This window comes from Artemia sp. Qi Xiang Cuo, chromosome 8 (genome assembly GCF_049724085.1).
Source record: "Artemia sp. Qi Xiang Cuo chromosome 8, ASM4972408v1, whole genome shotgun sequence".
In the NCBI taxonomy this organism is placed as follows: Eukaryota; Metazoa; Arthropoda; class Branchiopoda; order Anostraca; family Artemiidae; genus Artemia; species Artemia sp. Qi Xiang Cuo.
Window position 1 is genome coordinate 12,124,718 of NC_142801.1, and position 15,134 is coordinate 12,139,851.

The 15,134-nt window shown below is 34.0% G+C and overlaps 1 protein-coding gene across 1 annotated transcript in view; it reads right to left on the minus strand.

The window, feature by feature from the left end:
- Nucleotides 1–551: 551 nt before the first annotated feature.
- Nucleotides 552–15,134, minus strand: part of LOC148949168 (uncharacterized) — a 49,732-nt gene continuing 35,149 nt past the window's right edge. The window contains exon 4 of the mRNA XM_089092853.1: nt 552–1,148. Coding sequence (XP_088948979.1) covers nt 559–1,148 — 590 coding nt within the window. The 3' untranslated portion in view covers nt 552–558. The remainder of the gene's footprint in view (nt 1,149–15,134) is intronic.

Genomic DNA, 15,134 nt, shown 5'->3' on the forward strand with positions numbered 1-15,134 from the left:
AAATGGTTAGGATGTAACTTTCCTGTACATTTTGGTTTTACTTGCTCCTTTCTGACTCAGATACCTGTTCAAGTTTTAGTTTATCAGGAATTTTCTTCTTCTTATGGTAAATTTTTAACCTGCTGTTCAGAAGTTGCCAATTATCTTCTGGCGGTACAATTTTAGCCTGAAAATTGGCGCAGTTTACATCAAAGCGTTGTCAACGATGGTACTTTGGCACTAAAATGTAAAGCGGGATGCATCGACATGACATGAGAGGCTCATATAAAAGTTATATTGAGCATATTATGTTGAGATGGTCAAGATAGATGGTTAGGATGCAAGAAGATAAGTCGCCAGATGAATTCATAGAAAAGGATTTAGAGGAAATCGGAGCTAGATACGAGGGGACACAGAGTGAAGCTGTGAACAAATTTGGGTAAAGTAGGAGTGTTGGCCTCGGGTGACTTGGTACTTAAATGAATTGTTACTAGTGGTAGTAGTAGTATTACGGTCAAACATACCATCTAGGTAACTGAAACAAATTACTTTTATTTCAAAAACGAGTTCGCAAAAAAATTAATACAAATAACTTCGAAAAAAAAAACCATAGACTCCAAAAAAAAAAAAAAATAACACAATCATGCCAGGATTCCGGCTTCGATCAGGCGACTTGTTTTGCGGCACAATAGGTTTAAAACTGTTGCTGATTAATGCACTTCTATCACCAAATGGTTCTTTAAGCACTGTTACATTATATGCACACTTATATTGATATTGACTATATGGCTGCACAAAGTTTTGTAGGCTTTGAGACCGTCTAGCAGCAGGGAATTTCTTTTGCACCATCGGCACTGTTCTAGGGGGTCGAGCGGGACACAAAGCATATTCTGTCCCTTTTGAGCAGAGAACTTTTTGCAGAACATTTTGTGAATCTTTATTATGGGGAGAAGGTTCTGCTATCCGGTTTGCATTCAGCATTTTGACAGCAAGCATTATCAAGATAACGAGGATGCATCCACCAGCTATAGGAACTGCAATGGTAGCAGCTTTGAGCCAAATTTCAGCGCGAGAATGTGATTGCTGCTGATTCACAATTGAAGTTAAAACTCCAACATTGACCCCGAGATGTTCAAGTCCAGAGTCCCGGAAAAGCGCAGCTTGATTTTCTGAAAAGAAAAGAAAACATAAGATTTTGTTTAGCTATACAAAAAAGGACAAGTAACTGCCTACAATATTACAAAACTTTATTTTAAAATATTTTGGTTTTAATATGAAGATATTCAATATATCATAATGAAATATATTTAAAATATTATAATATAAATACATATTTGAGAATGTAACATATTTCTACACAAAGTGTACATAGCAAAAGATAAAAGCTATAGAAAAAAAAGACAAGAAACTTCCTGCAATATTTTAATTCCTCCCTTATGTTTTCAGAATATTATATCGGGATAAGGAATTTTGTCAACAAGGTTACTAGCTTCATTCTCCATATTTGTGCAAAAAAAAAAATAAAAAAATCAAAGATTAATGTGAACCTTTTTAGGATGATACGCTCAGTTCTAGATAAAATAAGCTTATGTTAAGAATGCTTGAAACTAGAGGATTTAATTTCGATTTAAAATCCGATTCAATATTTAAAGAAAAAAAAAGTCGAATTTTTTTTTTAGACTTAGACTTTTTTTAGTATTTGGACAGCGTGAAGTTAGAAAACAGCTCTTACTTCATAATATGCGGAACAATTGTAGCTAACATATTTTGCATGCAGACCCGCTATACTTTACACCCACTCCATCCCCTAATGTGCTAATATATAGCCCAAATTATAGAAGTCCAGTGCATTCTGTCACCCCTCACTTGTCTTTATGGCTATGAAACAGGTTTTCTCAGATCTTACATTCAGATCAAGAACTTGAGTATGTCCTGGCTAATTAACAAGTACCGCCCTTTTCCCTAGATTTTGAAAATAATTTTTTTCATCTTCATTTTAAGAAATCGAACCCCCCCCCCCCCTACAAATTTCGTGAATTGGCACCACTGAACACAGAGCTTTTTAGATCAAACGTGAAGGCAATACAAAAACCCTCATTGCAGGAACAGCTGTTCGCTAATAGCAATTAAAACCCACAGCGTTTTTTTTGTTTCTTTCGCTCTACCGCAAAATTTTCGTTGTTTAACATAACACCTTTTGAGCACCGTGGCCGCATTGTCAATAGCTAAACAATGAACTGACAATTGGGCAAACACACTGCACAAATAGACAAGACAACTTAGTCAATTGAATTATGAATAAAACGTATCAAGTTGCCTGTATGTATTGGCTTTTTTGGTTCGTTTTTTATTTGTTGATCACTGTTTTAAAGGAACCTGCCAGAGAAAGATGTAACTTAAGAATCAAATTATCCACTCATGCGAAAAAAAAACTGACCAGAACAGGTGCTTTATGGCAATGCTGTACTTCCAACACAGAAAGTCATTAATGATGGTAAATATACATAGAGGGTCAAACGGATGTGGATTTATGAGACTCGATTTTGCTTTTTTTGACGTGTAATTAATATTAAAATTGTTATATATTTTTTGTATTTTACCGATCGCCTAAATCCTTTGGTGACAGAAAAGACGAAATGGATTTCAAAAACCTACGTATTGCAGTCGTTGACGGAGTTATTTTCTTATTTAGATCTTCCAGGCACATCAATTAGGAGGAGGCAAGGATTTTTTGCCTCCCACCCCCTAGATTTTGAAAAATACCATTTTTTTATTTTCATTTGAACATACCATATTTGGGTATTTTCATTGAAAAAATCGGAAAAAGTTGTCCAGCCTATATTTAGATTTTTTTTTGCCCCTTTCCCCCACGTTTTCGTAAATTTACGCCCTTGGAACTAAACTATTCCTTCGAGAAGGACGAGAGCCTTATTTATCTCTTCTGTAAGATTAAAAAAATACGAGGTGCCATTACTGGCACCTCGTATTGAGTGCCATTACTGGCCATTGTTGGGTCTTTTTTTTACAGAGGCAAGTAGCAAGCTTGTTGCCCAACTTTGCTGCAGGGGGGATCAATCCCGGGGTCCCATATTGCCAAGCAGAGCATGAACAGGGTTAAAGACGACAGGGTTAGAGACTAAAAATACCGATATCCAATCTTGAACTAAATAAAAACTCCAAATAATATATCAATATGATCGTTGCGTGAGTATGTTGTAAGTTCCATCAGAAACTATTGTGCTATAGATTCAAGTTCAATAGTGCAAACTGAGCAAACTTAAGTTATCAATAATAGTCAAGGCCGTATCCAGGGGGGTACCTGGTTTGAAGCCCCCCCCCCTCCCCGGACAAAAACCCTGGGTACGGCCCTGATAATAATAGTTATATATAATTGCTAATGGTCCGGGGTTTAGGAGATCGCCAATCCTTTCGTGAGAAAAGACACAATCCACTCCAGAAACCAATTTACTACAATCGTTGACAGAATCTTTACTATTTAGATCTTCAAACTGAACTGTTCCTAAGATTAGGTCAAAAACCTCACTTCAGCTCCTTTAAATTACTAAAACGTGTGATATGCCAGGGATGTGCACTTCGGGAGGGGCGGGCTCAACACCCCTCCGCATATTCCCCCCCCCCCCAAAAAAAAAAAAAAAAAAAAAAACATAAATTTTCTTGAATTTTTGGGAACTTTTTATGATAATTTAATATTATTTGTTTTTTGTATTATTCCCCCATCCCGATTTTTGTAACTATTGCCCCCTATTCAAGTTTCTTTTGCTATAACCCTTTCCCCCAAAAAATCCTGTATGTGTGCGTGAGGTACGTCCCTTAACTTGAAGACCAAATTATTTAATCGTAAATTAAAAAATCGGCAAATAATAAGGTTAATACAATCTTTTGTTTGCACTTGCTGCAATAGCAGTCCGCATATGGTTGAGCGGGAGTATGTTGTGTATTATTTTATCAGAAGCGATTGTGCTTTAGATTTAAGCTCTCCTAAAGGAATAAGTGGGCGTTATAAGACCTGAAACCAGTCAATAATTTTGTATGCATTGACGTTGAAATTTAAACTAATTCATAAAATTAATTCAAGATGATTATTTATACGCCTTGATAAATTTGGGTAAACCTTGGAGGTATTTTGTAATACACATAAAGAATGCCAAATTGTGCCGGAAGCCTTGGCCGATTCGAATCGCTAACGGTATACAACTTTTTCATCAAACCGTCAAGTCGCGATGATGTTAGTATGGTAAATATGCTCTTAGAACGCACTGGCTATACATGACGTACGAAATAAAAGAACGAAAACATTTAACGATAAAGACAAAACCGAGTCCGCCAGTGATTTCAAAAGAAAGTAAATTCAGGGAAAATTCGCCCTGTAGATAACCCCCTTTCCGCGGAAAATTCTTCCTTGGAGAAAATCTCCCAAATACTAATGAAATTTCTCCACCACGCGGAAAACTCCTCCGTAGAAAATTCCCCACGCGTATAACTAACGAACGTATTTTTAAATTTGAATGTATTTAAAAGAATAAATTAAGATTATTTACATCCTCGCTACCACCTCAAGGCCATCTATTCCAAGCATTTGGTATGTAATTTTAGTCAGCGCGAAAATTACTTGAAAGATTAAGAGGGCCTTCGGAGGGGGGGGGGGGGGGGGGGTATATCCAATTTCGCAAGAGACCATTATTATTTTGAAAGTGATTTTGGGGAATATAACAATACTATTCTTTTGTTATTATAGTGTTCTCTTCACAGGATGAATTCTCCTTCCATAGGTGGCGCCATTTTAAAAACAGCCTCATCTACAGATACAATATGATAATGTCGATAATAAAATGCTAATAGCAATAATAATAAAAAAATTGTTTGATAATTTAAATAAGGACCCAGAAATTTGCGATCGGGAATCCAGGCCCCGATACCCGTCCTTGCGTTGTACCTATTCTATGGGGCTACTAAGCGTCAAGATTTATTTTAAGGAGCCTTATTGTGCCACTGAGTATACGGGTCGCCTTTTGTAAGAACTATTTACACAACCAAAGAGCCAAGAACAATTATTCAAGCTGCAAGGGGGCAAGCGGGTACGTGATTTTGAAAATATCTTTTTTCATTATTTTTATTGTAAAATACCTTTTTTAATATTTTCATTGAAAAAAGATCGAAGAAACAACAAGAATTTCCCCTTATATGTTTAAACTTTTGCCCCTTCCCCCATTAGTTTCTTGAATTGACGCCCCTAGGAGCAAAGGGGATTTAATGCCCATAATCGTTCCATTTTATTCAGTTTTCTAAAACCTTAGAATTATTTCCTGAAAAATTGGAGAGTGTCCAAGTAAAATATGCAATATAATTTAAAATGATGGAGTACCAAGTTGGATAAATAGAAAAACACTAAAAAACTGACATATATGGTCAAGTATTAAATCGCTATATTTATAAAAACAAATATCAAATGCCAGAGCCAAGTTTTCTTAACAATAGATTAGAAGAAGCAGGAATGTAGTCAATTTAAAGCAAAGTACTCCATGATATAAAAAAAGGGAAAAAGCACATTTTCAATATATAAACATGTGAATAAACAACTCCAGCTATCAGGTATCTTTTCACTGATCAGTACCGTTGAAAAACCTCGATCAGAAAATTGTCTCATGATAAAGCTATTTCAAGTGCCACGCCCAACAACAAAATTCAATCCTGCAAAATCGTAGTTACTGTTTCTATAAAGTTTTACACTAATTGAATTTGAAGTACCATTACTCAGTTTATAAGCCTCCATCTTTTAATGAAGCTTATCACAGTCTAATAGCGTTGACAAAAAAAAAAAAAAAAAAAAAAAAAAAAAAAAAAAAAAAAAAACCTGTACAATGCCACTATTATTTCTCCCTTTCAAAGGAAAAGATATCCTCTTTAGGGCTCAGAGCCTCAATGACTGAGGAAGGTAAGTTAGATCTTTGAGCACAATGAGAATAGTGCATATTTTGAATGGTAACAGCTATTAAGGCTAAGGTCTGAGCAGCAGATCAACTCTACAGTTGGTGGGTTTCCCAAATTCGAGACATTGACTCATATTTCTTTTGAGGGGGGGGGGGTGGTACTCAAGGAATGCTGGAGAACCGCAAACCCTCATAGGTTTCCTCCAGCGCGAAAGTGTTGTTTGTCAATAAACGCTAAAAAAATATTTTGGTTCTAAACAATTTTGCTATTATCCTAGAGTTTATGTTTTTTCCTTAAAATACCTTAGTTTCCTAGATAACTATTTTTCCTCATGAGTGCCAATTCACGAAAAATTAGGAAGGGGAGTAGAATGTATTTTTCAAAATCTAGAAGGGAGTTTTATTGTTCTTTCGATTTTTTTTTTAATGATAATAAAAAAAAATCGAAACCAAAGGGGCAATTCCCCTCAATTGGTACCCACGTTTTCCATCGATTTTGCTATTTTGATGATAGATTAGTCCTGAAGAATAGGAAGACAATAAAAACTTCTTTCTGAGACCTAGCCCCCTCTGTATTTCCCTACCCCCTTTTTTTCTTCGAATCTATTTGAAATCAAATCATATTCGTTTTAGAAAGAAAATGAGTACTTATTAGCACATTTAGGGTATGTTAGCATATTGCCACTACATTTATTTCCCGAAAAATTGCCCCTTCTCGAAATGTATGCATGTATTTATATTTTATTACCGACAAAAACAACAATGTGGAGTACAAAGAGATAGAAATAAAAAAAAAGTAAAACAAAAACAAGACAAAAATTAATTAACCAAATTTAGGAAGAAAAAAAAATAAAAAAGGATCATATTCAGAAATAAAATTGAAAGTTTTTACAAGTAAAGCGTCAGTAAAGATGATTTATTTGAGATGGTATATCTCATTTTAAGGAGATTTAGTAAAAGCAGATACGATTTAGTAAATTTGTTGGTAATTATGTAGAAAGTAGTTGTGAAAACAGACACGCATTACCCGGTACTTATGCCTACACGAGACGCTGTATATGCATTACAAATGGTTTCTGACTCCGGGAACTATATTTAAACTTTAGTCTTTTGGGGTTTAGGGGGACTAAAATAACGTTAAACCTATCTACTAAATTACTGTTTCGATACCATCGTGGTTTTAGCCCCCTTTTACTAAAATTGCCCCCTTTACTAAAAATTACCCCCTTTACTAAAATTAACCCCTTTACAAATTTGCCCCCTTTCCTAAAACTTCCTAGCGGTCCTTAAATCCGTAACTTTATTTCATGTCCAAGTTCTTTTAAGATTGTAAAACAGCGAATGGCTGAACACTAATTACAAGTTGTCTCTAAAAAATTCTCTGTCCACCGACAGAGGCAAGATCAGCATTCCCACTAACCCCATGTTTTTTGAAATTCTCCCCTAACCACCAAAAAATTGGGTTTTCCAAAATCGCCCTGAAAATTAGCGTTAACAAAGATTAGCGATTCGCATTTTGCACTAACGTTCGTACATTTACAACAGTTTATTTTGAAGGAAGTTTTAGAAAGCCCAATTTGCTTTTAGGGAGACTCGGGGGCAGTAGAAGCTTTAGGTGAGGATTAGAAAATTGTGCAGTTCGGATTGATGGTTTTGCACCAGTCGTTCACGGTGTTTCTGTAGCACCCATTGACGTTTGAGTCAAAACGGAAGTTGAGTTTCACGCTCAAGTTATTTCAAAAAGTGTAGAAAGGTGAAAGGTTGAATAATAAATACAAGTTGCGTCCAGGAAAGCCCGGATCCTCCGATAGAGGCATGAAATGGAAGATTGTGCAGTTAAGACTTTGTGAGTAACCATCGTTTTCCGGTGTTTTCTAAAGCAAATTACGAATTGACGTGAGAGTCACAACGGAAGTTGAGTCGCCTTCACACAGACTGTTAAGACAATTACATCAGTGTCTAGTCCGTTGTGTTTACCACCATTCATTACTCGGAATTGGGATCAATTTGACAAAAATTTCATCACGCACATGGAAGCTAATTATTGAATGAGAAATAACACCTAATTGCATACAATTTTTACCCACTGTTGTGCATGCCTGAATTTCATGCGCAAATCTCAAATGATGAACGTATAATAATAGGCCTTTTTCACGAGAGCCTTGGGGTACAGAGGTAGTTAACGTCTGCGTCGGGTTTGAGAAAATTATAGGGGAGGCAACCCACGAAGCGAAAGCAAGCACCTCATCTACTTCAGGAACGAAAATTTGCATCTCACACAACTAGCCTAAATCAACTTTTTTTCAATTCTTTTTCTGTAAGGGCTGTTATTAGGCCAGTCTATGCAACATTCCTTCATAGCGATATGACTGGGCGAGTTAAGTTCTATTTGATTGCTGAAGATTTTGACTTTAAATCCAGTTCTGGCACTGAAATAGCAACTTTTTCTGGTTCAAATGATAGCACATTTCCATAGATATTTTTATCCACGAGTCATTCAATTTCAGATGAAACACGTAAAAATCTGTTGCATTACTGAAAAATATATCAGTCGAAATTTTTCAACTTCTACTTTCAAAGTAGGGCCAAAATAAGAGTATAATTATCTCTTATTAATCCAAATAGGGCGCAGATTACAAAAATGTACAGTCCATACCAGAGAGGAGCATTTAAGATTCGAGAGGAGAAAAAGAATCCTCAAGAAGATATAAGGGATTTTTGAAGAGAAGACAAATACTTTAAACATCGATACATATAGCAACTTTCTGGGAAGGGGGTCGGGAATCTGCAAAATAACTTTCTATTAAGGAAGGGGTGGGGGGGGGGGAGCAAAAAAGATTTGTTTGCTACACCAGTGTGATACCCCCCCCCCCCCCATGTATATTACAAAGTTTTGCGCTTTTGCATTTTTTTTATATTTGTGCTTTTCCTGACAAATTGATACTTTGAAAAGGGTTTTGAATTTTTCATATTTTTGGATTTTTTTGGCAGTTATATATAAAAAAAATTAATTCAAAATCTTCAAACACATCAGCTTTTCCGAATTGGTCTGCTGTAAACTCTGTATAATCTAGCTCTATTCGTAAGCTGCTCTATTGCAACTAGAGTAAAAACTTAACAAAAGTATCAGTTATAAATCTTCAGACACATCAGCTTTCGACTTAGGCTGCTGTAAACTCTTAGATACTACGGCTCTAATGTAGCTCAAGCAAAAGATTATAAAAAAAAATAATTGAAAATCTTCAAATACGTCAGCTTTTCCGAATTTGCCTGCTGTAAACTCTCTATACTTTAGCTCTACTCGTAAGCTGCTCTATTGCAGCTCAAGTATAAAAAAAAAAAAAAAAAAAAAAAATCAAACATCAGCTTTTCCGACTTGAGCTATCTATATACCAGTATAGCTCTATACCTTATACTTGAGCTTCTCTATAGCAGTTCAAGTAAAAACATAAAAAAAATAGCAACTCAAATCTTCAAACACATCACACATCAGCTTCCGATATAAAGAATTCTTCTTGAATTAATCAGTTTCACTTTCGGACACGCCCTTGCCACCCATTCAAAGAACGAAGCATATCAACGAGGTCGAAAAAAACTATCCATATTGAAAACCATAATTCATTTCCCATTGAATAAAACCATTTAATGTCTGTTGGTTTTTCACTACCCCCAATGGTTCACAACACTGCCCAAGGGTTTCAGGCATTATTTGGACCAGCATGAGTTCAATCCCTGGTATTTGTATATATGGCTAAATTCAGGAACTGTAACTAATTATCAAAACACTAAAAATGTACCATTAGAGAAATTGAAGGTAAGTAACTACTAGAAATGGTAGAAAATATGAGGTCAGACAACGCTGAATTTGCATGATAATAACAAATACATAGAAGTTAAAGGTCCATTCACAATGAAAGTTTACAAATACCGACTCAGCTAATTTTTCATTGAATTTTTCAACCAATAAGAAAATTGTACGACAAATCTGATTGACTCAAAATTAGCGCTAACTAAACCGCTAATTGTATCTTACAATTTGCGGGATGACACTTTTATTTTCCTGAAAATACCTTTCTAACTAATTTATGTTGTGTTTGTCTCAAATGTTAGCCAATTATAAAAACAATTGAAATAGACACGAAGAAAAAAATAATCCAAAGTTGAATATTTCGAAAGTCCTGAAAATCTCATTTCTTCTAATTATAATTTAATCTTTTGCAATGAGAAACAGCAAAACACCGTTCTAACTTTATATACAGACATTTTTGTCCAAGAATTGAAGCGAAATTTGCCAATTTGACAGCAGTGATTTTAACTGTTGGCATCTCAAATCTGCCACGGTTTTGGAGTTTTGACAAACCAAAAACGATCTTTCAAATGAAGACAGATTCTTACTACAGAAACGAAATTTTTGCTGGTTTGCGAGAGCTGTCAAATGAAGACGCACCTTTGCCAAAACACACAAAAAAAAACTTTTCAGGCAGTTTTTTGAATAAAGTGGATTTTCGCTGAAAAATAAGGTATTACACAGTTTTTTCCAGTCTTGCCCAGTAGGTAAATGATGAGAATAGAACGTGGCGCTAGTGCCGAAAAAATCACCACCAGCCATCTAGCGTTTGGTATTTCTTGACAATTTTTTTTTTCAAATTTCGTACTTGTGTTTCCTTCAGAAACTGAGATCACTTATTTTGACTACATTAAAAAAAATATCGAGAAATTCTTGCACACGGGCCGATAATATAATTACCCTGGATTTAAACTCTAGGATTTACAATAATCATAGCTGCAACCTAGTAAAGAGCAGGCACAGCCCACATGGAAAAAATGACTAATATTTCACAATTGTCACAAGTTGGGAAATAGCCTCTTTTTTTAAGGTTCAATTGAGTCTGGCGCGTCAACCACCCTACTCCGCCCCACTTAATTCAAAAAATCAGGTTAATAAATTTAGAAAAATACCTCTTTTAATATTTTCACTGAAAAACACCCTCATTTTGTATCTTCATTGAAAAAAAAAAATTGGAAATCAACAACACCTCCCCCCCTAAATCCTGAAAATACATCCCCCTACATTTTCGTGCATTGACGCCCTTGAACTGAATAGCAATTTGTAATTACTAAATAATTTTTGAGAGATTTCGGAAGATCCTTGAGCCCCCTCAAGTTTTGCATAATTTTATAACTATAGGGAATTATCCCGAGTCAGTATATTTTAGCTATTTTTATAATTATATATTGAAACAATAGTAACAATCGTTTTAGTTCGTTTAAGGTCTCAATTTCGCTTTTTACTTCCATCGGATTTTTTTTTAAAGCCAATTGTGATGATATTTCTTGAAAAGATTGTATTAGCTTGAAAAAATACGCCTTGATTATTGTCAGGGTTACAAATTGCAGGCAATGTCTTCAGGTGTATAGGACGTTAAAGGCGATGTTTTATAGGATTGATAGTCACAAAAAGCTATATCTAAAACTGAAGATTAGTAGTCTATCAGTAACAGCTACAGTAACAGGCAACAGTAACAGCTGATGTGTACAATACTTTAACAGCATGGCATCCAATGTGTATGTCATTCGTCGACACCAACAAAGTTCATTCTGTCCCAATGTACTTCAAAGGGAGGGACAAAAGCTTGAATCGCAAGAACAGTTGAGTTATCTGAAGAGCATGGCAAAGGATGGGAATTTAAGATTTCCCCCCAAAATCCACATGCGAAAAGCCCCTAGGTTTGAAAAAAAAACAATTCGTAAATCCTCAAAGCCATTCGAGTCTAGAGAGCCCCTTTATATGTGGTATTACTGTGTTCGAAATCTTTCAAGCCCATAACTATAATGTGTAAAAAAAAACATAATAGCAGCTGGATACTTATTATTCTGTGCCCTCAGAAAACTTACTTTGTTCTGTGCAGAGTAAAATCAATTCTAAAAAGTGAAGATTTTTTTTTTCCATTATGGTAATTTACGACGCCAAGGTGCATTAGTAAATTAGTCTCTTAGTCCAAAGTATAAAAACATGAGAGCTTTTAAAAACAACCTACAAACTGATCAATTTACGAGTGTTTTAAATTTAAACGTAGTAACTATTTTTAAGAATGAGCAAAAAAAGCATCATTCCATCTGCTGCGTAGCGCTGTTTCTTTTAAATTAAGACAGATAAACAATCAATTGTCTTTTTAAGCGAAAATTGCCAATGATTTTCTCTTTGATAGTACGAAACATGTCAGAAAACGTTTGAACCTGTTCAGTCTAGTCATTAACGTTTACGTCAGCCTTCAAAGCGTAAGAGCCGCATTTTATTCCTTTTCGACAAACAAATGAACTTTTCAGAAACATAATTGATTAGCTAATGGGCAAACAACAAAGAAAATATATTTTTATATCTAACTTATTAAAGGATCAATAGTTGTATACATGTATATATATATATATATATATATATATATATATATATATATATATATATATATATATATATATATATATATATATATATATATATATATATATATATATATATATATATATATATCAAGGGCAGATCCAGGATTTTTTTTTCGGGGGGGGGGGGGGGTTACTAATTTTCGACTCAGTTTTCAGCTAATTTTACTGATTTTTACCTAGGTTTTACTAATTTTCGACTTATTTTCGACTCGGTCAAAAATTTCGGGGGGGGGGGTTCAAACCGGGTAACCCCCCCCCCGTCGATACGGCCTTGATATATATATATATATATATATATATATATATATATATATATATATATATATATATATATATATATATATATATATATATATATATATATATATATATATATATACATATAAAACAAAGGTAATCGTTTCTGGAAATTGGCATACTAGTATTTTCCGTCGTGACAAAATGATCTAGATAGGTCACAACTTTGGGAAAATTCGTTCCCCCACCCAATCCTCTTAATATTTTAATGAATCGTCGGCTGACTGAAATCAGAGACCTCTGAACACGAAATGTTTGTAATAGATGACATTGAGGTGGTAATCAGAAGCCATAATGACAAAAGTAAGTGGTTTCTTTGTGAAACCGTGCTCTGCTGACAAGGAAATGGATTAAACAAATTTGCAAGCAGCAATTCCTTAATTAGATAGATAATAATAAGAGTGATCAGTTAAGAGCTTTGAAGTTTAAATAGTATCCAACACAACATATTATTTATTGTACATATTGATTTGTAGCAAAGTAAATTTGTTTTTCCTTTGTAAAGTTCAGAGGCACAATTCACGAAAACATAGGGGGAGAAGAGAACTTTTCCGATCTTTTAATGAAGCTTCAAAAGAAACATAATTCTCAGAATCTCGGGTGGGCATTATGCTTTTTTATAATGAAAATGCCAAAACAAAGATTTTTTGAACCTTGCTAATACAACATGATTATCTAGATATATTTTCTGCACTATAATATAACTTCTTAATATAAGTAATTCTGTTCTGCGAAAGAGCAGAAAAAACTACCCTGCAGTGCAGAAATCTCCAAAATGTTGGATTCTCACGGAGTTAAATAAAACAAAACAAATTTTTTAAACTGAAAGTAAGAAGTTGAAACGAATAGAAAAGATTACGAATATGACAGGGGTGCCCTCTCCTCAATACCTCGCTCTTTACACCAAAGTTTGATTTTTGTTCAAATTATTTAAGAATGATTCATAAAACACAAGGACCGTTTAATTAGAGTTATAAGTTGTTGTTTTTTAAGTCCAGAAAAACTTTCGCTTAAAGAGCGAGGTATTGTCCTCGCTCTTTACGAAGGGTTCTAATACTTAAGTCTAACACAAATGATAAATTTGTCTTAATTTTTGAAATCCCAAGTTTATACTAGTTCTACGGCCAATCCTAATCATAGTAATATAAAATTTTATATATAATAAATATTAAATGTAATATAACAAAATATTTTGAGGGGAATGGGCATTTAAAAAAAAGGATAAAAATTGCCACATTATGGGAAACCCTTAGAATATATATATATATATATATATATATATATATATATATATATATATATATATATATATATATATATATATATATATATATATATATATATATATATGACTCCTCGCCCCAAAAACATGCACACCTAATAATAAGAGTAGTCCTTTAAAATAAATTATGTGATACGAAAGTCGAAATGCTTTCAAACCAAAATTTTGGTTACATGGATTTATACAGATCTTGAGGTCAAACTTGGCGTTCCAGAACATAAGAAGAATATGGATAAAATATATAAAGGAAGACAATTTTGAAAAACAACGGTCTTTTGCTAATAAGAAAAGATCAAAGAATGTTCAGATGAATATTTGTTTATATACAACACGGCAGTGGCGGATCCAGCGTAGTCAAAAGTAGTGTAATTTAATTAATTAACTCAAGTTTGCGTTAATTAAACTTGCTCCTAACGCAAGTTTACCGGATCAACCTATTTTGCGCCCCCCTTAATTTTTTTTAATCGGATCAACCTATTTTGTCCCCCCCCCTAAAAAATTCTGGATCCACCCCTGCAACAAGGCGTCCTCAGCATTAATAAATAAATAATTTAAACCATAACAGCCTAGGCAAAGGAATGTAAAAAAAAAGATTATATTTACAATAGCTACTCCATAAAAAAAAACACACATAGAACTATAACATATGTTACAATTAGATACGATTCCTCAGCCTTGCATTGCCGGCCACAGATCCTTGCTATATTATGTTCCATATTCTTTTATTGAAGGCCGTAGGCAGAATTTTGTTTGTGGGAGGGGGTACAAGAAGAACTTAAAAACACATAAAAAATTTCGGCCAGAACATAATTTTCACTTTACTCAAAAAATACAAATGAATGTGGATTGTCAGTTTAATAGGCTATACATATACTAATATTTATTAATCAAAATGCTAATATTACTTGATTTATTAAAGTTATAAAAGTAAACACATTTATATCTTTTCAGTAAAATGCAAATTATGTTCTGGTCTTGGGAAGGCATAGGGGTTTTGAGCCCTACTCATGTTAATTTTTGCTTGTTTTGAGTTTCATTTATTTATCGATGCTGATTTGTGGTAGCTTCACGCTTATATTATTTGATTTTATTTGTTGCTTATTTTTGGTTTAATGGAGTTCTTTGCTTTTCTTTGAAAAACTTATTTTGTGGAAAAAGTTTTTTTAATTAATTGGAGAAAAACAAGA